This window comes from Corvus kubaryi, unplaced genomic scaffold (genome assembly GCF_017639235.1).
Source record: "Corvus kubaryi isolate FWS band 111438036 unplaced genomic scaffold, C.kubaryi_AGA036_p1.0 138, whole genome shotgun sequence".
NCBI lineage: Eukaryota > Metazoa > Chordata > Aves > Passeriformes > Corvidae > Corvus > Corvus kubaryi.
In genome coordinates, this window is record NW_024580672.1 from 9,385,075 (window position 1) to 9,412,614 (window position 27,540).

The 27,540-nt window shown below is 41.1% G+C and overlaps 2 protein-coding genes across 5 annotated transcripts in view; both read right to left on the reverse strand.

Annotated features, from left to right (window-relative positions):
* Nucleotides 1-5,552: 5,552 nt before the first annotated feature.
* Nucleotides 5,553-18,741, reverse strand: LOC121660083 (homeobox protein vent1B-like). Of its 3 annotated transcripts, XM_042019065.1 has the most exons (6): nt 14,636-18,741; nt 14,458-14,552; nt 7,385-13,683; nt 6,634-6,921; nt 6,235-6,455; nt 5,553-6,104 (listed from the first exon to the last, which is right to left on the reverse strand). In XM_042019065.1, the coding sequence occupies exons 4-6, from the start codon at nt 6,851-6,853 to the stop codon at nt 5,793-5,795; spliced, it is 753 nt and encodes a 250-aa protein (XP_041874999.1). In that variant the 5' UTR covers nt 6,854-6,921; nt 7,385-13,683; nt 14,458-14,552; nt 14,636-18,741; the 3' UTR covers nt 5,553-5,792. The 3 variants fall into 3 exon arrangements, with proteins under 3 accessions (XP_041874999.1, XP_041874997.1, XP_041874998.1); XM_042019063.1 differs by having other exon boundaries at nt 6,634-13,683; XM_042019064.1 differs by lacking the exon at nt 14,636-18,741 and having other exon boundaries at nt 6,634-13,683; nt 14,458-14,628.
* Nucleotides 18,742-18,837: 96 nt separating this feature from the next.
* KNDC1 (kinase non-catalytic C-lobe domain containing 1) overlaps nt 18,838-27,540 on the reverse strand; it is a 59,991-nt gene continuing 51,288 nt past the window's right edge. The window contains exons 21-30 of one of the 2 annotated variants that reach the window (XM_042019060.1): nt 26,890-27,003; nt 26,338-26,485; nt 25,899-26,078; nt 24,615-24,830; nt 24,220-24,302; nt 22,794-22,944; nt 22,257-22,379; nt 22,095-22,154; nt 21,318-21,475; nt 18,838-21,055 (exon numbers count right to left, since the gene is read on the reverse strand). In XM_042019060.1, the coding sequence (XP_041874994.1) occupies nt 20,824-21,055; nt 21,318-21,475; nt 22,095-22,154; nt 22,257-22,379; nt 22,794-22,944; nt 24,220-24,302; nt 24,615-24,830; nt 25,899-26,078; nt 26,338-26,485; nt 26,890-27,003 (1,465 nt within the window). In that variant the 3' untranslated portion in view covers nt 18,838-20,823. Of the gene's footprint in view, nt 21,056-21,317; nt 21,476-22,094; nt 22,155-22,256; nt 22,380-22,793; nt 22,945-24,219; nt 24,303-24,614; nt 24,831-25,898; nt 26,097-26,337; nt 26,486-26,889; nt 27,004-27,540 lie in introns of both variants that reach the window. The other variant, XM_042019059.1, reaches the window with a different exon arrangement.

Consider the following 27,540-nt stretch of genomic DNA (forward strand, 5'->3'; position numbering starts at 1 on the left):
TTTCCTATAGAATTATGTAGACTCAGAACTTCAGAATATTGTATTATATTGAAAAATTGATGGATTTTTCTTACATGTGTTATATTAAGAACATAGTGGACCCATTTCTCCAAATCACATTTCAAAATACTTATTGTTCTGCATTTGTATGTAAGCCTTACAACCCTAAGAAACATGTTTGCTGCTTCAAGAAATGTACTGAAAACTCAGGCACTCTTGTAACTCGGCATGTTACCCTGAATTTCAGTGCAGTGGTTCATGCCAGGATGTGATAATTACAGATACGGCTGTCAGGACAGAGTGCTCTTCTCATGTGAGCTCTACAAGGCTTCTAAGGACAAATGGTAGATTTCTCTCACTGGTATGCCTGGGAATATTTCATCTGGGGCTTTGTGCACATATGGAATATAAACCCGTGAGAACAGGCAGGACTGCAGCAGCTCTGCAGCTTGAAGGTGTTGCCTAAGGAAGGTCCAGCCCATCACTCAGGCACAAGACACTGGATGCTCATCCTTTGCCAGATGCTGAAGTCCTTGTACTGCCCAGGAATGCTGTTGGCATGCCAAGGCCTTCATCAGACCATCACATTGATTTTGTATGGAAACATAAGAAAAAGTGGGCATATTTTTGCCAACAGAAAAATAGCCCTTCTCAAGGGCAATAATTGCTAGCACAGTTGGGCAAATCTTCGTATTACAAACTTTCTATCTGCTAGCCATGTCTGTAAGTAGGCCATGGGGAAAAAGCCCAAACAAAACCCCCAAACCAGTATACAGACCAAACTATGATAGCATTTATCATAGATTTAGAGCTGCTGTATTAGGCCACCAGATCTGGGATAGTGGCTGCATCATAGGCAGGTACCATTTAGCTTTGCAAAAAGCACAGATTTTCCAATATCTTCCTGACTGGAGAAATGGAGATGATAGGGGATTCAGTCAGAACAACTACAACGCTACCCACTCCATTCTGAGAAAGAAAAAAAACCCCAACAAACCCAAACCAAAAAGACCCCAACATTCGAACCCCACAAAAAAACATGTTTAGCTGCACAAGTGGGCAGGAGGGGAGAGCCTGGAGAAGTGTGGCAGCCCTTCAGAGGTAAGTAAACTCACTGTAAGGAACGGGGTTTTAACAATGCTAAAAGTGCAGGCAAGACAAGACAGTTTGCTCTATTTCAGACGGGGCCCCAGGAATTCCAGGCCCACAGGCAGCCGCAGGGCCCGGGCTGGGCTCCTGGCCGGTGGGACAGCTGATGGCTGTTTGTACCCTCCGCTGCTCTCCTTTGGAAATGCTAACTTGGTTATTCAGCGTCTCCTTTGATGTCCTGATAGGTGCTATTAGATAGCCAATTAGGCATCAACGAGATCGATTGTTTGGGAATAGATGCTTTTCTGTTTGAAGTACCCGTGAACACTAACAGTGCCATCACCCCGCCACTCCTTTGCCCACGGGAACAATGCGGGCTAACACACAATAAATGACAAATGCTACTGACTCAGCCGCCAGCGCTGCACCCTCTTCCCTCCCGACTCGCACGCTGAAAGCTCAGATATTCCCATTCGGCGACTGTGGGAATGTGGGAGCAGGCACGCAGTTTGCATTAAAAACTATTTATCAGGGCAATATTTTTGTGCGCTTTGCAGAACTAATGGACAAAGCAGCTAGATAAGTTAGATACAAGTTAGCTCGAAACAAACTAGTACTTGAATTTCTATGCACGCCTTCGCCACATTGCCTGAAGACTTGTGACACCTCCGCAGCTGCTCAGAATTGCCCAGGCAGAGTAACTAAGAGCTGAAATAAGAATTAAATCACTTAACCTACCCGAATACCAAAGAGACGCCGGGATTAGCTCCCTACTAGGTACTATTAGAGGGTAACACTAGGAGTTTAAGAGACAAATATAAAGGAAAAGTAGGAAGGTCTACACAAGGAACATGTCGAGACCAAGCGGTCTCTCCTCTTTCTTCCCCCTCCACGTCGGTGGGATTTATCAAGTTAATTGTCATCTAATTGCGTATCAAAGAAAGAGATAATGGGTAGCAATTAGATGTAATGGCCTAACAGTGCGGGATCTCTCTCGATTAGCACACAACGCCGAATAACTTCACTTAGTTTGTAAAGAGGTCCCTGGAGTGGCTCCACCATGTCTGGGAGCTGCAGGGGGGTGGTATACCCCGATCCTATTCCCAGCCCCCTGATGGCTGCTCTAGCCAAATTGGGACGGGCGGTTCCGAGCGCGGTTGCCGGCGGCTCCCCCGCCCCGCGGTGTTAATTCAATCAGGTTTCTCCCCCTCCGCGCACGCACTGCAGGGGAGAAAGGCTTTGAAGTTAGCACTCTGGCAATTTTCCCCTCCCATGCCCTTTTCCTCCCTGGGGAGCCCAGTTTCCAGATTATACAACCTCTACCGTCCGAGAGCCGCCGGCCCGGGGGGTTCCGACAATTTCACCCCAGGAGCATTAAACTACTCCTCCCCAGCTAATCGACCCGCTCGGCTTCTTCCTTCTGCCCTCTCCCCCCCCCCCCAGTTGTAGCTGGCTTGCCCGCACCGCTTTGTCCTGCCGGAGAGCATTCCGGTACTGGGGTTATTGTGGTGCGATTGAAGACACAAAGACGGGATGGGATGCTCCCCGCCGCGCCGCGGGGGCTTGCGATCTCCTGCGAGGGGCTGATACCGTGCAGGGGCCTGCAAGGACACTAGTGCTCCTTTACTGCTGCCAGGGCTAAAACGCAGTGAAGGAGAAATTCAAACAAGCAGGACTAAAGCATGAAGTCCGAATTTCTTTTTCCCAGATCAAAGGAAAAACGTGCATTCACATTTTAGGGCCAGAGTTCGACAGCTCTAGCAAAAATGAAATTATTTCACATATAGCTTTCTAGACTACTGGAATGTAGTAGTTACCTACTAGAGAAAGCCGATTTTTGCAGGAAGGAGAGAAATTTTCGTGTAGATATTCAGGGCAACCTGATACCATTAGGGACTCAGCCAAGTGATCATCATCTCTCGCGTTTATCTGGGCAATTACCGGGAAAAAGAACAATATTTTCAAGTTAGTCCTGCCAAAACACTGGCAAGGCATTTCATGTGCTTGCTGAGTATACCTGCGGCCAAGGAGTCATTATGTTAAGTGACCATTAGCACCCTTTCAAACGGAGATCGGCTTCTACCTAGCCAACCGTTCTGCAGCTCGTACGCCCCGGGCTGGGATGTCCCTTTACTGCCCCTAACCATCGCTCATCCCTGGCACGACACCGGCCAGCCTCAGCCAGAGCACGGGGAGCCGCACACGCCCGCCCGGCACGCAGAGCCTCCATCCCCGAGACCGCCCCGCGGCCGGTGCTGCTCGGCTCCGCAGCCCCGCTTGTCCCAGCATGGTCCCCGCAAACCCCGCGGGCCTAAATCACGGCAAGGATGCAGCACTGCGTGTTGCCCCTGACAGCACCGGTTGTCTCTGTCCCGATCTAAACTTCAGCACGAAGGGGAAACTGCTGCCCCGCCGGACGCCGTGGAACCGAGCCCGAGCGCGGGCAGGGGAGCCTGGGCCGGCTCCGCGCCGCTCGCCCGTCGGACGGGACAGCCCAGCCCGGCCCGGCCCGGCGGCTGCGGCCCCGCGTTACGAGCCCGGGGGGGCAGACCCAGGGGATGAGGACTCAGCCAGAGCCGCACCAGATCACTTCTCAGCGGGGACCCGATAAGGTGTGCTCCTGCCTCTCCCTTTTTACCGTTGGGGTGGGGCGAAGACGACATCTTCCTCCCCCGCACAAGCCCCGTCCCCGCAGTTCCCCTCCCAGGAAACAGTTCCCCTCCGCAGGTGGGAGCACTTTGTTCTCCCTCTCTCCTCCTGGGCCTTTTCATCTGTCCCTCACTTTCCCCGGGCCCAGCTGCGGTGCTGCCCGTGCCCACTTCCCTTTCACCCTCCCCCATTTGGTCCGGGGGCGGGGCGCTCCCGGAACGCTGCGGGTAGTGCCGGTGCCCTCAGAGGCTGCTCCGTCCCTTCACCTCCAGCTCCCCACACCGCCGCTCTGGCTTCTGAGAGCAGGAAGGGTTATTACCATTGTTCCTTTTGTACGGGCTGAGCAGAGCATTTGGAGGAGTGGTGGGATTCTCCTCTGCGGCCCTACAAGGTTATAAAGGGAACACCTAAACCTTCAACCATAACTCCCTTGCAAGCGGAATAGCCATAGCGAGTCTAATGCTTAATACCTCCCCCCGCCCCTGGTAAATGGTGTATTTATTGGCCTTGACTGTTTTGTTATTTTAAGCATCACTGCTTTAGAGCAGAGGAAAATATTCACCATTGCAGTGCTTTCTGGAGACACCCCAGTTCCCTAATGACGTTTGAAAGAGTCAGAGAGATTTCTTCAAATCAATATTACCGTTTACTGATACCTGGCTTTGAGTAATACACCTCCATCCAATGGGAATTTTACTTACATATCAACAAATTTCCTTAATCCATAACTACATCATGTTCCTGAGATCTCAGCAAGATTGATAGCACCTGAGCCCTTTTAAATTTAGCTGAAATTCTTGCATTAGAGACACCTAATTTGTGCAATTGCAATCAAATACTAGTATCTCAAAAGGCTACAAAAATACAGCATAGATTACAAAATAATCAAGGAGACTTCCAGAGGTGACTGCACAGCCCACTGCAGCACATAATGTTGCTTTTTACCAGACAAGGGTACTCAAGCGGCAATTGGCCCCTGTATACAAAAGATATTCAAGGATACTGACAGAGAACCCTCAGAGCATTCATTACAGGAGCCCAAATTACCAGTGCGCCGGAAACCTTCTAATAACCCCTCAGATCACCTCTAAAGGGGTGGAAATTTTTATTGCTCTTTTCATGTTAGCTGGCAATTGACTTGGAAAGATTTATGTCAACTTACATCAGTCAAAGATAATTTCTCAGAGCCCTTTTTCTGGCCTGAAATCAGGTCATTTTGATCATCAGTTTACTAAATCTTTATTAAATTTTTAAGTGCATAGCACAGCGGTAAGGAATTTTACTGCCACTTACGGAAAACCAGCTTTGGAATGTCAAAATTCTTTTGATCATCACCTTCATACCCTGATAACTGCACGTGAAATGACTAGATACTGTTTTGTAGGTAGGAAATTTCAAGATCCTTTCCATGATCTTTTTAGGTAAGAGGTCCTTACTAATCTACTGAGGCAGCACATAAAAACGTGAAGACATAATATCATACTTATTCAGAAAGAAATTTTTTAAATCTTAAAAGGATCTGTTCAGTTACTATACGAAGCCCAGTATCAAGTAACAGGTGTATCCACATATTTGGCTAAAAGCACAGTTCCATGACGGAAAATCTCATCTAGTAAGTGGCTGAAGGGGTTGGATATCTGCTTTAGAAGACAGAGGGAAATTCATGCTTTTCTGTACTCAGCCTCAGAGTAAATAGCACGGGGGAAGAACAAATCAAGATAAGGAGTCTATGCCTCTTTTAATGAAGAGGAGCTTTCTTTTGGGACAGGATGAATACGTCTACAATCCTTGAGAAAGGAATTCACATGAAAGCCGGAAAAAATAGGTTTATTAAAAGATTCAATTTATATTATTGTTTGTCCCACCCCGTTTATATTTTACAGTTGCCTATAAATGCAAGGGCCTGAAGTCCATGATTCAGATTGTCCAACATGTCTTTGTACAACATGTTTAGCTCGGTGCTGCATCGTAACTCCACCAGGCAGTTACAGACAAGGGCAGCCCAGATATCTATCAGTAGTGCAAATCCTCTTGGCAGAGTCCATATCAGAGGGTCAGACACCCAGCAAGAAAGCTCTGGGGTCCCTGTACCCCACAAAGCACGGTGCTGCCCAAAAGCCAACTGGCTGTGCTCTGCAGGCGCTGCTGAGGTCCAGAGCGGGTGCCGGCAGGGCCGCCAAAGGGAAGCCCTCGGAGGCAGCCCCTTGCCGGGGCAGAGGTGGTGGCCGGGCCACGTATGTGAGCGGCAAGGGCACCACAGCGCTCTGAGGTGCGTAAGGGAGAGCGGGGCTGCAGAACGGCTCCGTCCTCAACTCCTGCAGCTGCCGCTTGAGCTTCATCCGGCGGTTCTGAAACCAGGTCTTGATCTGGGAGAAGGGTACAGGGGAAGGAGAAAAGACGAGGTTACAACACCAGCCAGGTTTGTTTATCTCGTTATTTGGAGATTGGCCATTCCCCGAGCCCGCGCGGCAGCCGGAGCGGAGCCCCGGAGCTCACCTGCACCTCGGAGAGGCGCATCCGGCCCGCCAGCTGCCGGCGCTCGGCGGCGCCCAGGTACTGCTGCCGCTGGAAGGAGCTCTCCAGGGTGCTGATCTGCTCCGCGCTGAACGCCGTGCGCAGCCGCCGCCCGCCGCGCCCGCAGGGCTCCTCGGGGCCCGGGCACTCGAGACCCTCCTCCGGCACGGGCTGCCCCGCTCCCGACGGCCTGCCGCCTGCTCCTGGGGACAGGGACAAGGAGGAAAGGGTCAGCCAGGCCCGGGCACCGCGTGGGGAACCGCCCGCCTCCTCCGCCCCCGAGCAGCCCCCGCGCAGTGGTGCCTTCCCTGGCCCGGGGGTGTCCCAGGCCCCCCGCCCCCCCCTCCCGGGAGCCCCAGGATGTCCCGGGGCCGCGGGTACCTGCGGCGGGAGTGGCCGCCACGCGCTCCCTGCTCCTGCCGCCTCTCCCGTCCCGCGGGCCCGCGGGCTGCTCCTGGCCCCGCTCGCTCTGGCCGAGGCTGGGGCCGGAGCCGAGCCGGTAGCCTGCGGACGATGCTCGGTGTGGAGAGCCCTCCGTGGGGCTCTTGAGAGCTTGGCTGCTCTGGGACAACCACTCCACGGAGAAAGGGGCCTTAGTCATCCTGCCTTGCTTCAGAGATGCCGGGAAGGAGGGTGTCGGGGAGCACGGGCCTCTCCTTTATACCGCAACTCCCGGAGGAAAACGTTGTTTGTGTAAGTACACATCAAAGGGTCAGATAAGTATCATCTAATTGCTATCAGTCCTCCCCCCCCAACAAAAGATATCGTTCACACATTGCCCTAGCTCGCGGAGGCTTGGCTCCGCCGTGTCTGCCCCTGAGGAGTTCGCTCCGCCGTCAGTGATTTACAGCTCTTGTTACATCCTATCCCCATGCAAATGGCATTTATGGAGTTGAGCAGCCTCAAACGGCGCTGGGGAATGTACCCCCGGGGGAGCGTAACATGCCCGGCCGCTGGAGGGAGAGGGGAGGCTGCTGCTTCCGATCTCCCTTCCCCTGGAGTTCGCTTTTCCACTCGTTTTCAAGCACCAGGTCCACTGTTCAAAGCTTTTTTTTCTCAAGCTGCTCCTCTCTGGGCTGAGCACTGAGGTCCCGAGACAGCCTCAGGCAGGCAAGCAGAGAAACTCACTCACTGGGTTCTCCGGGACTGCAGCATCAGGTTATAAGCACCAGGCACAGGCTGAGGCGTTTGGAGAAGGCGGCTGTGAAACACAAAAAGGTAAATGCCAAGGTCATTGGATTCCACGACTCAATAAGCTTCTAGAGGTTTCTATTATTGCCTTAGACTTAACATTCTGCTGAGAGTTCTGCTGAGGTTACAGAATTCATGTCATATCTTCCCTCCCAGATCTCTTGCAGCTACGCAGGTCATCCAGATTTCTCTGCTATCTTACTATCCCTCTCTTTCCTCTTACTACCTTATGTGTGTCTTTCAGAAACGTTCCTGTTCATCTTTGGGTTTTGTGTGCAACAGGAACACTTGGCTGCTGTAGTAAAGCCTCTGTAGCATACTGACAAAAGGCTCTTGGTGCTTTGTGGGCAGTTCTTCACTGCAGGGTAACCATGAATTCCCTCCGCTTTTCACCCTCCCCTCCTGTGCGAGAACAAAGTGGGACTTCCACTGAATTGATAACTCCTATCACACCCCTGCTTGGTATCAGTCTGCCTCCAGAAATCATGACTGCATGTCTTATTTATCTGTCCTTGTTCCTGCTGCTTTATGCGCACCCACCACCTGCACACAAAGTCAGTGCTCTGCCGTCTACCCTGTGACTTGGCCAACCTGTTACTCTGCCACTCTGGCTACATTTCTCAGCATTCGCTTTCTCTGTGATAACAGTTACTGTAACCATGGTTCTACCTATTGCTTATACTGTCAGTGAGGCAGAGTTTGAAGACTGAAACCCTCCTACTTAATGTCTAAATCTTCCAACGTATTCAATTTTAATCTTATAAAGATACATATTTTTTCTTTATATTAATCCAGTAGAAGGTTTTATTATAATTCTCTTTGTCAATCTTTTCCTGAACCAAACATTTCAACCTCTTGTCCATGCCAAATACAGTTGCTATACCCATTCATCAGGAAATCCTACAGTTTTTTGTTCACCAGAAAATTGTTTAATTGAACCATATTCAAGTTTGACTTGCGAACCCTTCTTAGGCTCTGTCTCTCCTTGATTGTCCATTCTCATGGCATAGTCTGAGTCCTACTCTGCTTTACCAGTGATGACACTGTTCAAGAGTTTGTCTCTAACCAAACAAGAGTACAAACACGATTGTCACCATTATTTAAAGGTGTCTAATAACCAATTTAGAACCACAACTATACATGACCAGAGCCCTCCTGGAGCCCTTTGTTTCTGGCCTGTGTAGGTAGGGATTGACATTGCAGCCTGAGCCCACTAAACAAGCTTCCTGGAGGAAGAAGGTGTAAAAATGTGTAAATAAACATTCAAGCATTAATGCCTCCCATACATGTCATCTATCTGAAGAAGTCCACAAACAGCTCTAGCATGGACAAAGCCTGTGGGACACACACCCACACACCCCCCTACATATATATGTGGGGCCTTTTTACCACATGAAATTGTTTGGTATCTAATTACTTGAATTCTCACCCATTTATCCTTCCCAATTTTCTGATTAACAATGGAAAGTTCAGAAAGTTTACTAGACCAAACTGTGCAAGATTGCTTTTAAATTTCCTCTGTTTTATAACACACACCCCCACCCTTCCCCCACCCTATGTCGAATATTTCAGGTTTTTAACTATTCTTTTCTTTAGGTAAATGTGAAAACTTCCCCCACCACAAACCTAAGGATATATTTAAAAATACTGGAACTTCTGGGCATTAGACAGTCCGGTTGGCAACATATTTCACAGAGCAGACCAAGCAGGCAGGAGATGGAGAGGAGGCAGGAATCTGCTCTATTCACTGAATTACTAAAGGACAAGTCCCTTGAGTCAGCTGCATTTAACATGTGGCCTGGCAGCAACCTCTCCAGTCAGAACTGGGAATATCAGTGCCACTGCCTGCTTGCAGAATCCTGCCAAGCCTCAGTCAGGCAAAATGCCATTCTCAAGAAGTAATTCTCATGAATGTCAGAAAAAGAAAGTGTAACTTTTCTGCAAGCTTCCTTCTTAGAAATTTCTGATCACTATAACAGCATTCTGCACCATAGATGGGGCAAAATCCCATCCCCATGAGATAAATTTGTCCCATGTGCCCAGAATTATTTCCAATCTTAGTCCTTACAGAATATTATGCATAAGTAATATACTTATATCCTACTTATATCCTTATATATAACATACACACTTATATATCTCTATACAATTTTTTTTTTTAAATATAAAAGAGTCTATGTCTATGACATTACTTTTTCCAGCTTTACGTCAACAAATAAAGACACTTGGCAAGCTGTTGGATAGGACAAAAAGAACACACGACCTATGATGGAGCTCTAAAAACAGAAAATCTCGAGTTTTATCATCCACTGATACATCTGCCTTTACTGACTTTTTACCATCTGAGCTGCAAGTTACATCTCTATACACTGCTGGTTTATTAATTGCATTGTATTGAAGCAAATGGCACTGCAGAAAGATGGCGTCAAATGCTGAGCTCCCAGAGACACAAATTGATCATGGTCTGACAAGGTTAAACCAAATCTCATTTCCATTACACATAAAATTTATAAGTCTCCTGGATAGGTAGCAGATGACTTCTGAATGTAATGCTACAATACTTAACAGCTGCTAGTTTAATTTTATCTAAATTCTTAAGCTGCCTTCTTTCTGTTTCTATCTATTATTCATTAAATGCTTGTTTGAAAATCTGCTAAACTGTGATTCAGAAATACCACGTTTAAAATCAAGTGATATTACCAACAGGATGAAAACCTGCTCATGCTAGTGAAATTTGTCAGAGTAGAGCAGGGACAGACAGCAGCTTTTACTCTGCTGCTACAGGGGGACAGAGACAAAGAGCTCAGACATACCAACGTGATTACCACTAGCAGGAGTCTGGAGATCCATTTACCATAGATAATGGCAATACTGTATGCAGGTGTTTGCAGAATACACAGCTGCCTTCTCTGGGGAGGCAGCACCTTCCCCTTCAGCTTTGCAGAAATCTACACACACAAAACTGGTCTCAAGTTGAGGAGGTTCAGCAGAACTACCTAGTCCTACTTGGCTGCCTGCTAGCCAGTTGATACTAGAAATATTTTGGGATAATATCTCAGCCTTTGAGAATTAATTGTGGCTCCACATCTTCCAGCCCAAAGCTCAGCTCTGCCCTAGTAAGCCAGCTCAGAGCCCTGCAGAGGTGCAGGATTGTGCTGAGATATCCCCTCCCTATTGGAGCTATGGAGGAACTGAAGAGACAGCAGCTGAGGGTTGCCAACTACCTTGGGCTCCCCACAGGTACCAGAGAGATCTGCCACCACTTGGCCTTGCTGCAGTGGGTACACAAGACCAAAGGATGGGACTGTCATTTTGTACCAGCAGGTGACCCTTTCCCATAGCACTGGAGGGTCCTGTGACACTAGAACAGAGGGAATCTGTGGTTTTTAGGAGTAGGCAGGTGGTGATGCAACTCAAAGAGTAAAAACCAGGCAGTTTATGCCACACAGGGGATATGTGTTCACCTGTGGCCATGCAGATTTCCCATGAAGGTCTGTCCAGGGAAGCCAGGGCTGCTGGCATCTGCTATGCAGTTTACATGGTCTTTGCCCTGGTGTGTTTATCCAAACATTCTGTTTCTGAGTAATCACTACTTAGGACTTAAAACATTATAAATGGCCTCCAACCAATCTCTTAATTATCAATTATTATCTTTCATCTTTGACAGAATAAGAGCTACTTTTCCATGAGGCATTTAAAGACCATATGTGCAGAAATACCAGGAGGGCCTGGTATAAACATAGTGACAATGCACAGATGAAAATTAAATATCTCATCATGTTTGGAATTGATCTAAATCAACACAGTACTCAAAATGCCAAGAGCTCCCATGGCTCCTTAACACAAGGCTGCCACCAGCAGCTAAACAGAATCAGTGAAATGTTTTAAAAATATATATATTCTTCAGAGACATGCTGCAAATATTAAGAAAGAAACACATTTACTTGTTTGAATGGCTTCTTACCCAAATTTAAGCTTATTAAAAAGAAGTCAAATTCAGTATGAAGCAGGACATGTAAAACACGTACTGCTGTTGTTACAGAAGCAAGGTACAGAGTCTCTTGTTTATTTATTTATTATTAGACAAACTATTATAGTTGGCAAACCATCCAAGTTTCAGGAATGTAAATCCTACTTCAGCACTCATTGCTATCATACTGCCAGAGGGAGATCTCTACGGATGCTGCTCAAATGAAACTGCTCCGAAGTCTGTAGTTGGTTTAATTCTGCTTAGACCAGAAATTAGACTTTAAAAACAATTAGACACACTTAGATACCTTGCAATTTTCCCAAAACCTGACAGAGAGGCCACCTTTGCATTTTACATCAAGGCTTTTTTCTTTGTTAGTCTTTGCTGAAAGATATTTTTTCATGATGATTACTTCTAAAGTTACATTTAGCAACATATAAAAGTAAGAATGCATTAAATCAGAAATTTTCTGTTATATTCGTATTTCCCACAAATACTTTCTAAAGAAATTTAGAAAGAAATGAAAGAAATTATACTGACCAAAGCATTTATTATTCTTGAAAGTAACTTTTCACTTTCAGCTATTAAAGAATGAATAATTTTCCCCCTTGACTTTAGAGTTAGCATTTGAACATGATGAGTCAGTCAGCAGGAGAATGAGCTGTCACAGCTGGCAGCCCTGGGACATCTATCATGCTCTGTGCCCATCCTGGTCTATGCCATACAATGCTTCTTTGAAATGCATTGATCTCAGCAGTGAAAATGTTTTACTGACTCTTCCTTCCCCTAACTTACACCTAAAATAAATCAGGTCTTTGTATTCCTCCAAAAACAGTCTGTTCAAATTAAATGGAAACAATCTTTATCTTCTTTTTTTTTTCTGACTTCAAAGCTTTTCTTCATTTCACATTTCTAGTTATTTCTCCCATCCATCTGTATTCCTCACTATACACTGCTTCTTCCTATTTTCTTTATTCCAGTCACTTCCATCAAGTATCCTGCAAATGTTACTATTGCCTGAAGAAGAGAATAACGTTGGCAGGATATATAACTGTAGCAACAGAGCATAAATAACACTACACGTCTGCCTTCACTTGTACCAAACAGGGAGTACAGACATGTCTTGACATTCCCTTAGTTTACTGTTAAGGGAAAAGCTGGTCGTCGTGGGTGAGGACAGGAATGTAGTTACGTTAAGATGCTTAACACTGCCCCTGTAACCTGCAATATGACGTCTACGTTTCCTTCAAATAGTGCAGTGTAATTCTTTTGCCAGGTTTTACAGAAATGAGTGTATTACACACGGATAGAAGGTAAATAGGATTTAAGACCATGACGATGTGTGTGAGTGTTCTCTAAAAGACTAAAGGGAGCAGCTGAACGCTGAATGCAAATACATCTTCGTTTTACAAACGGAATATTAAACTCCTGCCATTTTGTGTTTGCCTGTTTCTAATGGGCAGGTTTTGGGCACACATCTGGATGGCCGATCGTTTTTCACGCTCTCTTTGCTCCCGGTACGGCACCAACATCTAAAACGCTGCGGAGGGCCTCTTGTGCCATCTCCTGGTTATATTGAGACTTCACATCCAGAAAGCTGCCACACAAGGGAAGAGAAGTAGTAGGAGTTCAGCTGAAGCAGCGAGAGAATCAGGGAATCATTCAGGTTGGAGAAAACCTGTAAGACCACCGAGTCCAGCCCTTAACCCAAATCCACCACTAAACCATGTCGCTGAGTGCCACATGTACTCCCGGGATGGTGACTCAGTTCCTGGCAGCTAAGACGACTCACCCAGCACAGGGACGTGCATGGCAGGCTTGGGCTCTAATCCCTCTGCTGCTGCTTTTAGCATCAGGTCACTTTTCCATTGCATTAGCATATGCATAGAAAGGAAATTCAGCATCCCTCTACAATATCTTTGACATCAGTTCTAGCAACTCATCCCCCTGCATTACCTACATTTTTGGTATGTATCAGTGGAATAATGCAAATAACCCCGAGAATTGAAGCGACTGGAATATAATTAAATTAATAACCAAACCAATATCATTCCTTGATTGCAGGTAAGTGTTTGAATCAGTGTCCAATTTAGTTTACTGAAGGTCCCTACTGAGTCCCTCTCTCTTCAAAGGAACATGGGGGCCTGTGCACTTATGATAGAGTTTTATCTCATTTTTTCTTAAAAATTCACAGGAAAGTGGATCCTGCAGTTGTGTTACAGATGAGTAATCTCTTCCAGTGCTTCACATGAAACTTTCCAATGTAAAAACTGAAAAAAAAATCAGCCTTGTTTAAAAATCAAGTGCCTAAGCTTCACAGAACATGAAAAAACCCCTTGCTCTGCAGCTACTACAACTTTTTACAGCAACATTTCACATTCACAGGTCTGCTCAATCCAATCTTTTCTATGAAAATCCAATTCTTTCAGTCTTTCTCAGTTTATGTTTCTAAACATATACTTATTGTGGTCCTCTACTCTCCTTTGTTTTGGCTGTATGTATCCTAGCTGCAGTGCCTAAATGGTAAAGTATTCCTGCTGATACTTCTCTATTGCCAAACAGAGCAAAATAATTACCTTCTGTCATGTGTATCTCTTGTGTAGTACACCTCAGATCTTCTCCCTGCACCTTTTTCTTTTTGCAAACTGTACACATGGATTCATATTCAGCTTGTGATCTGTTACGATCCCCAGAGATTTTTACTAAAGCTCTGTAGTTATTTTTCATTTAATATTTATCCTTCAAAAGCATAAGGCTTGAAGCTGAAATTTGAACTGTTATCATGACTATTGTGCATTCTGTGCTTGTATGTTGTGTAGGTGTGCGTTCTATCCCACCTTGGATTTCAACAGTAAAATTCACAGACATTCCCACACATTCCATACAGAGTAGGCTGGGAGAACACTGCCTTATGGTAACCCTGGATAGTTTGCCTCCCTCATCGGAGTACGCAGAGTCCCCGGCAGGTCTTATCTTGTTGTTACTGTAACTGTGATAGTTCCCTTCTTCCCACCCGAGTGTGTTGAGAACTGAGTATGTTTTACCTCAGTGCTGTAAGCCAGAATAGTTTGCTTCCCCCCATCTGCATGGGTGCCAAGGTGAAGGCCATCTGCAGATCTTGGAATTCAGACAGCAGCACCTACATTACATGGGGCAGCTAATGAGCAAAACAGGACACTGCATACTTACGAAATGTTAATTAGCACAGCTTTCATTACTCACCCCCACAGCACTTTCCCTGAAGCTTCACTCCTGAGCAAGGCTCCACTGCACTGGGTCCTCATTTGATTGGTGGTCCAGGATTCCCACTGTAGGAATATTACACTTTTGATAAAGCCAAAGCTTTCACTTACTTTGTGCCTTGTCCCTGAGGGATCTGCACCTGCTTTTCACTCGTAACATCTGGGTAGTCCTAACTCCACACCATTCACTTTCACAATGTAACAAGCATGGTAATTACCCTTTGAAATGATTTATTAACCAGTTGTGTATTCACCTTAGAGGCCCATCATCTGAATCTGAGCAACCAAATATATAATCAGGCCAGGAGGATCTGCTGTCAAGGGCATTTGACTTCAATGTACAACATGCTGTTTTCATCTCTTGGGACAGTTACCTTGACCATTAGGTTATTTAAAAATTACTTACAGGACAAAAGCACGTCAGCCTTTTAAATTAGTGTCTACACTTACAGATTTTTAGTCAGCTTTTTCAGTAACTCTTCTAGCGTCAAAGTTTGGCTGATTCTCTGTCATTCTCTTTGCCTCACCTTGCCACTCATTACTGTGCTCTTGCCCACTTTTTAAAAGTAGTATTATTTTCTGGTTCTCTGAGAACCCACTCATTCTTCCTCAATCAAAAATACAGTAATTCCAAGATAATTTCAATTTCCCCCAGTATTATTATTATAGTACAGATGCAATCAGAAGTTAATGTTATGATACATCTAATTAGCTTGATAGCCTCTGACCTGCATTCCTGGTTAACTTTGATCATGACATACATTGTTTAGAGCAGAGACAGTGGAACAGCAAGCACTCCAGGCTTTTGCACCATCTGCACTTACTCACCTCTTCTGGTAAGCAGAGAGCTCTTGCTGTATAATAGAAAAATATTTTAAAAACTATTTTTATTGTTTTGCCTTTCCCTTGCTGACAAAAACTTTTTGTCTGTCCAGTTTTGTTCCTAAGCTGCTGTGCTGTTCTTTTATATTTGCTCTTGATAATGCAGCCGTCTTATTTCTACTTTTTTTTTTCCAGTATTCTTTTTTGATTTTTTTCAGGTAATTGATGAGCCCCTAATGCAGCCACAGTGGTCTCTGAGTTTTCTTTCCTTTGCATGTGGATAGACTGTTGTTGTACTTAAAATAGAGCCTTAGAAACTCTCTTAGAAAGAGCTCTTCTTAGAAACTCTCAGCTCTCTTGAATTTTTCTTTGCCTTTCAATTCCTTCCCCAGGACCTCATGTACCAATTCCTTGAGTTTGTTGAAGTTTGCTTTTTTGAAGTCCTGTGTTATTATTCTGCTTCTTTCATCTCTTTCTTTCCTTTGAATCATGAACTTTGTTGTCTCATGGTAACTTTCATCTTGATTGCTTTCCACATTCAGATTTTCAACAGTTTCTCTATTAAACACTATAAAATCATCAATAGTAAGATTATTCCCTATGGTTCTAGCACCAGCTTATATACACAAAGCTATAAAGTGTACTCATGCCGGGCTCAGAGCAAATCACATCCTGACTGTCATCAGAGGAATAAGAAGGTGGTGTGGGTAGGGATGTGAGCATAGTGTACTTCAATACACTCCTTGGGCTGAAGAAACAAAAAATGAGGGACTATTTGTGACATTTCAAAATACATCATCCTCACAAATTTCAGATGCAGCCTAGGATATTCAATATTTCATCAGCTTAGTTGATCAAACATCAAAACTTTGCTTGGCACTCTATTGAGTTCTCAACATCTTTCTCAAGATTTCAGTCATTTATCTTTTATTTAAATAAACTAATTTGGGGGATTTTGTATTCCCCAACAATTGTCATTAACAGAATTGTCTGACCTTCGACCTGCAGTTTATCTTCATGGAAAAAAGTTACTTTGCTCATGTCTATGGATCTGTACTCTCATCTCAGGAGTCATCTGCTCTTTTTCAGCCTTTTATTTTCAAGCTCTTTGCCCTTTCCCTTCCTTGCATCAAGAAACTGAGAACTAGGAGATATCTTGAAGGGAAATCAAGACACTTCTTCCTCAGAAGAAGTGACTTTATCTTCCCTTTTCCACAAAAAACCCAGTAATCCTAGTCTATGACTGTGCAGCTGATTATCCTGGAATTTTGCTACTTAGGTGAATAATTTACTACTGTTAATGTTTATGAATTTTATCACATATGACAGCAAATAAGCATCTATTTGCAGAGTTGTTGTTATTCATTGATAGATTAAAAACAGCCACATTAAAAGTTTCTTCAAACTTGTTTGCTGCAGGAATTTTTAAATAGAAATTTGAAATGTGAAATTGTTCATTCTCACATGTATTTTAGAGGGTTATCAGACTACGAAACCACATTAAAATTGCCAATGGAATATTCCACCACAAATTAGTAATTTATTGGTAATTAATAATTACAAGATCTCTTGGGGGGGGAAAACCTCCCAAAAACCTTTATAATCCAAACTGTAGTGAGGGCAGTGTTAAAATGGCTATCTGAAAATTTCTTACATTTATAGTAACTTAATGAAGGCAAAAACATTTATAGGTGAAGATATCTCCTACTCAGTCAAATCCCAAAGATGATGACTAAACTAAGCTTGATTTATAGGACTTTAGTTTTCAAATATTGTTCAAATCTGCGTTTCCAATGCTTTGAGGGTCCTTCAAAACTCAGCATACATTTAAAACTAATTATTTACAAAGCATATTTTGAGAAAAAAAGACTTTCTGGAAAAAAAAAAAAAGGAAAAGCTAGCTTCAAACAGAATGCTTGGAATTTAAATAAGGCAATGCTTTGGGTTGTATTTAAGCAAGGATGAGGGAGAAAAAATAATTTATCTGCACTCTTACCACTGTCATAATATCAAGGATTAGAACAATCAATCTTATATTTAGCACTGAAAAAACTGATGGCTTCCACTCCTTTCTAACAGTAGTTTATATATTTTTTAATTTACAAACTTTCCTCAAGTTTTAATCCTTTGCAAATCACCTTGAGTACTCACAGATGTGATGAGTCTCAGCAATGCTTATGAAACCAATCCAATACAAAAAGCAAAGTCTAGAAGTGGCTGAAAATTTTCTAAGGAAAGGAATTTGTCAGAATCATGAATCAGTGTTGATTCATTAATTATGTCCCAGCTTCTTTGTTTAGGATTCTACAGAATAGGATTCACAGGATCCAGTTGAATTCATCCCTGTTTCCTGGCAGGCTTCTGGAGGTGCTGGAACTGGAAATCCTATTTCTAATGGAGTTGGTGTAATTAGGACACACTTCCCAGCTCTCTCACAAGAAGAGTGAAAACCCCAGGGATCCTGGGGGCAAACATCTGCAAAGGGACACAGAAAGAGCACCAATATACAAAGCAACTGGTAAGGCTCTCGAGGAGCAGACTTCATTTCAGAAATCCATGGGTCACTGTTTGAAAAATAAACATAAAAGCAAGATGAGGGAAATGTAGAAAAAATGAAGAAGAGCTGGTGGCAATTCTGGCGTAAAGAACAAACTCCATTTTTTTTCCCCCAAAAAATTGTAGTTTGGTGTTGGAACGGAAGCACAGGGCCAGAGTGCAAAGTCCCTCACTTATGCAATATGATTACTGATGCCGATAATATTTTGCCAACTGGATAAAAATGAACATGTTTCTTTGATCTGTTTTGTCCCATTTTCTTTTCTTAAAGGACATTCCCCACAAAGAGAGAAAACTTTAGCTCAACCCTTACTGCTTGTTAGTCATAACTAAGCAGTACAGTTATATGCTAGATGTAACTTCTGTCTGAAATCTGTGTCATATAAGATGCAGATACCTCAGTGTTCATGGACAAAACCAAACCAGTTTCCTTGCAAAGGAGTGATTTTTTTTTTCAATAGCTACTAACATTTGTTGCTGCTGTTGTTGTGGGTACCTAACCACAAAATCTGAAATGTCTGCTTGATGGAAACACCCCAAAGTAGTACCATAACTCAATACTATGTACTAATACCAATATAAGGTTTCATACACCGAAGCATTTACAGGAGACATGAGTTGATTTTTAAAATCTTGTACAACACCAGCTTCTGTCATAGAATAAACAATATTTTCTAGATGCAATAATACAGAGCTAAGAAATACATGAGCTAATATTAGCTATATTTCATGAGTGAAAAATATAAATAAAGGCCATATAAATGATAAAAAAATTCACAAAAGCAATCTCAAAAGTCTGACTGGTAACTGTATAAAATGAATTTATTAAGATCATGTGATTAGCAAGTTTTGTGGAGTACTTTACATTAGTAAAGCTTATGCTATTTAAAATTTTACTGTCTTTCAAAGGCAAGGTGTGAGTTCAAGTGAATGGTAATGTTTAACTGAGAAAACCCCAAGTAACAACTATTAAAAACAATTATTTAAGATAAATGCATACAGATAAAATACGTGAAATGTATGTCTGAAAATAACGTTATCATTAACATTCTTAAATCATTATATTATATAAAGGTAGGAGGTAAAGATTAAATGTTTTCACATTTGGCAATTTTTAGAGAAACAGCAACATGATTTACTTCCTTAAGGGTAAGTCAAAGTCAGAGTACCATAATTAATGACATGTTAAAACTACCTATGGTAAACAACAAAATAAATCATATTAAAAGTAGAACAAAAGCAAGAAGACCCTGTTGAGGACTGAGTTCTCCAGTGTTTAAAGCAGTAAGAGCCAAAAGTTAGTATTATTGTATTAGTAGGAAAAAGTAACTGAGTATTTAAAGGAAAGTATGGACACACCTTGTTTTTACTGAGGAAGATGAGAGAGGCTTGAGATGTAATATTGCTGTTACTGACAAGAGAAAAGGAGAAGCCTTCCCCTTATACATTGAGAAAGCTACAGTTTAGCATGTGCACATGCACTTCTGTCAAACACAACAGTACAACTGCAAAATACCAGACATGTACACACTCCCATTTCTTACATCATTATCCTTCTCCATCACTAACATTTGAGGAGATACTTAGTTCACATCTGCCCTTCACTTCTCTCAAAACATTTTTTCATCTTTTTTAAACACAGTTTTAAGCAAATCACTTTCAGAACAATGCTTAACTGTCTCTTGCCCTTCCCTACTTCTCATTCAACACTACCATTGCTCCCTCTGGTAGAAATACTTGTATTTGTCAATAATTTGCAGCCTTAACACTCTGGCCTTCCATAAACCTGGGTAGCTCAACAAATTTTCTAGCAATAGCAACACATTTCATGGCCATTTAGAAGGTCTTGTAAGTATAAGCTCCATAAATAGGTTAGCACCACAGGTTTACAAGTTGCAGATCCAAATTTCACATGGTTATCTTCTCCTGGATGCTGCTGGAGCACTGTGATCTACAAAAATAGCCTCAGGAGCAAAAGCCATACTCAAATGTGCACACATACAGACAGACATAAATTGGCAAAGTGACTATTGTGCCAAATACAGATAAAAAAAGCAATTTCACATTTACTGTCTTCACAATGCCAGGAGTGCAGAAGCAGAGCAACAAATTGGTAATACTTACATTCAGGTCTTACTTTCATTTGGAAACAGGTTAGTCTGATGACTTTAAAATCAAACAAACAAACAAAAAGTTGAAGGATAGGATTCCTCTCCTTCCTTGGTAGAGAAATAGATGGCCAGTTATTTCAGTCAGTTACAGTTTTCATAATATACAACAAAAGAGCAACACACACCAACAGTCAGTGAATAGCAAAGGATCTGTGTTCCTGAATTATATGCACAATGTGACAGGATATAAGTGTACTGTGTTTATATAAAAATAGATTCAAGATTTAATGAACTATGTTTTGAAATCTCCTAGGCCAACTTGGCAACAGAAGCTGTAATTTTAAGTTATTTCCACAGTATTTTTTAGATATTGGTTTTCAGGCTAATTAATTACTTATGCCAAAGAAGAGTAACAAAATTAATAATCTTTTTCATCTCTACTCTCTTTAATTTTATCTCTATTTTTATTCTTCTGATCTGCCATCCAGTTGCCAGCGATTCAAATCTCATTAGTCAGCATTTTCTAATTGCATGTTAAGAAATATAATAATTTCAACTTGAGACAGTATCTTATGTTGTTTCACTTAAGTACTTGCTTGGAAATCGGTCCAGTAGATGAAGCCAACTTAATCCAGTTTTACAGTCTAGACTCAGAATAGAACAGATGAAACATAAATAATTACTGAAATGTTGCTTTCATCCTGCGCAGTGTGTCCTGAATTTTTCGAGAATGTTTTTCTGCTGGTATCTGATGGAAGTTGGCACAGTTGTCAGCTGCCAAGGCAGAAATGTCTGCATCTTTAAAACGAGTTATTCTTTGTCTGAGGTAAGACTGCAGCTTGAAATCTGGTGCATATGTATAAGGATTCTCTTGGAAGGCATGAACTTGGCTCACAACTTTTGCAATATTTCTTGTAAGAGAATATGGTAAAAAAGATTAGTTCGTTTTGCTGATGATAAAAACAAAAGCATAAACCAAAACCCAAACTTTAAAGGAAATTCAAAGGCATCAAGCATTTTATTCTATTGTATATGTACCTCTAATTACATGTCCAAACAAATGAAATTATTTGAACTGGTAACTGTGAAATGCTGCATTAGTTCTCATTATCTCATTAGACAATAGAGTAATAAAAAATGTAGGTGATATATACACATAATTAAAATAATTACCTAAGTTTAGTCCACTTGTGAGCTCCATTTGTCATTGTGAATCCTCCAGTTTCAAGTTGTTGGACATGCATAGCCAAAACATGGGCTGATGGAATTGTTGGAAGAGTTTTGAATCTGTCTCCTTCCATCAGGCATAAGCTGTCACTTTTTAAAAACACCTAGTTAAAAAATGCACTCAGATTAATCTCACATTAAGTATTGGGGAAGGCTTTACAAGTTCTCCATGTACTTAACACTATCTATTTATTTGTCATGAATATCAACTTTTGCCACTAAAGTTCAAGACAACACTATGAATTCATCTGGTAGCAAACTTTTTAAAGTACACAAATAAATAAAAGTAACTTTAATCAAAAGATACTTCATACATTTTAACTGTTGTAAATTACAGGCAAAATTGCATTTTAAAACCTCACTGTTTCAAAGTTGTATAGATCAGTAAGACAATGGCTATAATAAAATAAACATTTAAGATTTTTCAGAACATATTAGAGCTGCAAAGCATCTGCAGAAATCTTCTAATGCAATGTGTCTAATCTAATATTTTAGCTTGCTTCTGAAATTTTGATTTGTCACACAGGACACATGTTAAAGAAATACTGAGATCAAAATTTATGTAAACTTTTTGATTAGGAGTAAAAAGTCTTCAATCAAATTAAATTCATAATACAAAGTAATAATTATGGTTTTCATTCTGTAGAGACACCCATTTAAGCAGATCTTGCATCTTCTCCAACCCCAAAGAAGTCATTTTGCATTAAGGAGTTTATACTATACCTCAACAGCCTTGAGTTCCTCCATTATCTCAGCTACCTTTGCAGGTAAAATTTTCCAGGCCTTATAATAAAACAGAATATATTTTTGTTTTTCACATTAATGTCCATATTCAAACAGAATTACATTAAGTAAAATGGTTAGAGAACAGAGTCCCAAACTTACTGGTAACTGTCGTACAATAAGATTTTCCAGTCCTGCTAGGATTTGCATTGCAGTAGCAAAATTTCTTTGTTCATAGCAGCATTTTGCTATAAGAAGAAATTTTGATAACAAGCTCACCTGCCGCTGGAAAAAAATTAAGATATATAATATATACATATATAGACATAGTAAATCTACACAATACAATTAAATGAGAAGGGGGAAGAGGTATTTCCTTTTTCAATTTGTTATTGAAATTGCTCTCTGTAGTAACATTTCCCTTCACCGAAGTTTTCCCCTTTCTGTCACTCAGGTGTCCTTGATAAAAGTTTGACCTATATTCCTCTCAGGCAAGCCATTTCTTACATTCTGTTAGGTTTTGACACCTGCTACTAAAAAGCATCCAAGACCCTCCTTGTGACAACAAACCAAATTTTTAACAGCCCACTCACAGGTGTATTTCAGAACATTTCTTGCAGGTTTGCTACATAGCAATTCATAGATAATAACAAATAAATAACTATTTTGTAGTTACTAGCACAATAAACAATGACAAACCTTAGTTGTGTGACATGTTACAATTTCAGCAGCAACCCAGGTGCTGATGCTGTCTGCATTTTTTAATAATTGCAGAAGGTACTGGTCTTGTATGCACTTTGACAGAAACAGATTACAGACTTTCAGTGAAACTGTGTCAGCAGAAACTGCCCTAAGGAAAATATGGAAAAAAAAAAGGCAAAAATAATTCTGGCGGATATTGGATTTTTAAAGAAAACTTTGATTGTGAAGATGTCAACTTCTAACCATTTAAAATAATTTTGCATTTCTTTCCATCTTGATTTTATACTTCATGATGTACATAGTGAGCTGTATTACTTTTTCTTCCTTATAATTACAAGATAATTATATCTGATCAAAAAATAAGCATATGCAGGATACATTTCTGTATATAAAACCACTTTCACCACTCATTACTGAATAATAAAACACCAGCCAATCTGACACAAAATAACAGCCAGAAATCCAAACTCAACAACCACAGCCACATAAGAAATTGAACCTGATATCAAGGGGCACCACGCACTTTGTTTCCCATGACTGGACCCCAAAATCTGTATAAATGAGCTGATTTAGCCTTGGCCATTGAATAATCTGTAAAAAATGAGGTCCTTTAGATGTTCATTCCCTATCCTTAGAAGCAAAAATCTACCATAGGTAGTGCAATTAACAAGTACTAATTAGAAGCTAACTGAATCCACTGAGTATGTAAGAAGTAGACCATCATAAAAATAATTAGGTCTACGTGGTTGGATGAAAACATTAATTACTGATAAGCAAATAATTTAAATAGGTTGGTAACCACTCTAGTAACTACAGGAAAATTTCTGTGTATCTCTGAATACCAATAATTAATTTCCCTAACAGTACAGAAGGAACATTGCACAGAAGCTGTGTAATCTCCATCCACCTTCAGAACCCAACTGCACACAGCCCTGGGCAACCTGGTCCAGATGACCTTGCTTTCAGCAAGGTAGTTGGACTACATGATCTTGAGAGGTCTCTTCCAACCTCAGCTATTCTGTGAGACTGTAAGTGTCTTTGAGTTTTTAAATAAGTACACACATCCGTAAGCAAGGATCCTACTTCAGAATCCATTACATTTTTTCCCTACCAAAAATGCAACCTTTCAAGCAACTCCCAACACAAGTTCTTAGAAATATTTTGGCCTCAACACACTTCAGATTTCAAAGAAATCACCTGGCAAATGTGACCTTCCACATACATGCATGTGCATAGGTACATACCTGTATCCACGTATGAAAACTCCTGAAATTAAATAATCCATATAAACAGGCTACCTAGTTTGTAAAAAAAAATACTAAGTATTCAAATTGTTTCTCTGTTTCTGGCTGTATTAAAAGTGTAATACTCTAAGTTATTGTGAGTCAACAAAACAGAAGGGCAGTTAAAACAAGCAACTTACTTTGGCACAGCAACACACTTATCTTTAACACCAAGTGCTCTGGAATTTAGGAAGTGTACTGGATGACATTTATGAAATACTTCCTAAACAAAAAGAGTAAGATATATCTGCTGTTAGTTCTAACAGTTCTTTTAAAATGCTCAGGGATAAAAATGACAGAGTATGTCCCCCTCCCACCCCACCTGCATAAATTTGTGAGAGGGATCACAGCCTAAGAACAGCATTTGATATTCTGTATTTCGCTGTAGAGGTTTCAACAGAAAAGCTTTAGTTCAAAGTACCATAAAATAGTATGAAATAAGCTTGAAACAAGGTTGGGAAATGGTAGAGAAAGATGAGAACAAGTAAGAGGATAGATATTATTTGTACTTCCAAATAAACCTAGACCTTTGTACCTGTTGCAGTAGTGTCAGCTGCCAACAAAGCTGCTGGGCACTGCACTCTATCAAGAGAAATGGTCCCACTTCGTCTGCTCTAGCAAAGGAGACTGAGGTTTCTTCTGTGAAACTGCTACAGCAGGGCTTTGGCAAAACTGCTGAACCAGTGTGCAGTCTCTCTCTCTGATATTGTGCAAGTGGTCCCATACCTTTGGATCGCTTCCAGTAGAAGTTCTGTAGAAAAAATAAATGTAAGGTTACAACTTCTCTAAAACAAACATTATGTCTCTCTCTTGAACATACACTTCAGGAAAGTGTTAAGAGAAACACCTTTGTGCATGCAAAACTCTTCAGCTAATCTTCAACATTAGCCCAGAATGAATTGGTTTACTCAACATTGCTATTTTAAGCTAATATAAAATGCACAAGGAGTCTAAACAGGAGGCTGCCACATCTCGATCAACAATCAGTATTTAAAACAAACCTCCGTGTATTCAAGCATGCTGCTATAAAACATTTTACTTCTTTTTGCTTAGAATCAAACATCTCTTTCCAAGAAATATTTTGTTTTCCATTATTTTTGCTTCTTCTGTCTTCCATTACCATTATTATGTGATGACAATAAAAAAAGTCCATGTTCCTCTATTCTGTTTGCCCTTCCTTGCCTGAATCCCCAATATACCCACGGAATTGTGCACCTTTATCATGAGGCTGGTTCTTAATTTACAATCTTAATGCACAATATTGATACATTTGACTTCCACATGTTATTTTGGTCACTCTGTAAAGAGATCTATTTTTGGGAAAAGCCTGCAGTATGTTCTGGTTTCTGGGGCTCTAGAACACTACAAAATAGTAAATACAGACAAAAATTCAGACAAGTTCTTGCTACAAGCTTTCAAGTTCTAGCAGGAAACCACTTAGCTCCCGCTGTTTTCTTGTATTTATAGTCTTACAAAAACCAATGCCTAATAAAAAGCATTAATGGTTGACAAGGGGGCAAAGGACTCCTAATAACAATGAATCACATGATAGTGTCAAGAATGAAGAGTTCAAATCTCAAAGTTTTTTATTATCTGATCTGTGATTACTGAAACAGCTGTCAGTAGTTAAAACTTAAGATTATTTTCGCAGTTACAGAACTGTCTGGATCTTAGATACTTTCAAAAGAAAATTTAAAATGCAGGTACCTAATTCTTACTAAGTATGTGGGCTGGATTCTGAGTTGGACACTTCTGTTTTTGTCAAAATGTAATATATGGAAACATGCTCCATACACTGCAGTCTGAAGAAAAGACACACCTTTCTGGAAACATCTTCTGAGAGCTTTTTACATAGGGAATGTAATGTTTTTCTGCCCTCCTCACTTTCCTCTTCACATTTGTCCACACTAGAGCACTGACCAGCACTGCCACTTTTCCTGGCAGAGGCATCCTCGAGCAGTGACAACAAGCGCTCCCCGTAGCCATTTAATGAAGCAACCTGGGAATGCAAAACAGGCTAACAGAAAGCAGAACTCAATTTCCCAGAAATTATAAGCAAGTTACAATACAGTTGTGAGATTCTTAACCTGTCCAAAACCAGACATACTGAACATAGCTGTCAAATATAGCATTATTTTTCTTTTATTTATGTTAATTGTACTTAGGGCAGCTTTTTGTAATAACAATGTTACATATCCCATAACCGACTTAATTTTTTTTTTTTTCCCCTTAAAGGATCTATTGAATTTCTGAATTACCTTGGAAGAAATAAATTCTTTTAGGGTACCCAGAAGATCAGTATTTGTTGCAAAGTCTACACTATAACAGTCTTCAATCCATGCCTGCAGGATGTAGAAACTGCGGTTACATATTTTGGTAAGGGATGCGGAAGGATCCAGGCTTGCACTGGTGAGAAGAAAAAGAAACTTATTATGCCAAAATTGACATCCAATTCCAATTTAAAAATAAGTGTTGACAAAACCCAGAAGTCTTATTTGGGATTTAATGTATTATCTTAAATTCCTAAACTTCATGTCTCTAGCATCCATGGTTCTATGGAAAAAAAAGCTGTATTTGTAATTACTACCCATTACTGGATAAGTGGTAAAAGTGAGAAGCAGAACTGAGAAGTAAGCACATTGTCAGATGCAGCTCTTGCTCTAGTTTTGCTGTCATTTGTTAAGAGAGTCTTACAAAAACAAACATAAAAATTCATTTTAATTAAGTAGGACTTTTGAGAAACAACTATTTGTTATTGGGAGGAAACTCAATTGTGCTTTGATAATATTTTTCATGGGAATTTACTGTACCTGGATAAAGTGCTGCTGATTCTATCAAGAAGAAACTGCAAAAATTCTTCTTGTGTGCAGAAATAGCGAAATGTATAAAGAAACTGCTGTACATAACCTTCTAAAAAGGCATTTCTGTAAAGCACAAGAAAACTTCAGACAAGCCAGAACACATCTTCAACTTGCATTAGAGTACAGCAACAGCAAACAATCCTCAAAATATCAACAGGCATTTTAAATTCTCAAGCTCTTCATAAAACCTTGGATTTTTTAAAAATTATTTTTACACATCAAGTACTCTGACTGGCAACCCTGAAAGCATAAGTAGTTTTATAAAGAGTTTCTCTACTTTCAATTTTGTGAATAACCACTTTGACATTTCTATTATTAAGGCAAGTTACAATCTAAATAGTATGGAAGAACATATTACATTTTCTTTTTTTTCTATCATATCACTTGATACTGCTTTGAAACATTTTCATTATAATAACAGCATAACAAGTAGATACATTAAGCATGAAAATATTCCCCGTAGTTCTAATTAGAGAAGTAGTTACTTCAACAACAGAATACAATTATACACACATTAAAAATGAGGGCATTTTATTTTTTTATATACACATACTCTCAAGGTCTTAACACAGACCTTGAGGTCTCCCTATTGGCTTACAG

Excerpts from the sequence above, each read along its gene's own strand:
- LOC121660083 (XM_042019065.1), bottom strand. The coding sequence starts at position 6,853 with ATGACTAAGGCCCCTTTCTCCGTGGAGTGGTTGTCCCAGAGCAGCCAA. Across the intron at positions 6,456-6,633 it reads GGCGGCCACTCCCGCCGCAG|GAGCAGGCGGCAGGCCGTCG; the intron begins GTACCCGCGGCC and ends CCCTGTCCCCAG. Across the intron at positions 6,105-6,234 it reads TGCGCCTCTCCGAGGTGCAG|ATCAAGACCTGGTTTCAGAA; the intron begins GTGAGCTCCGGG and ends CCCTTCTCCCAG.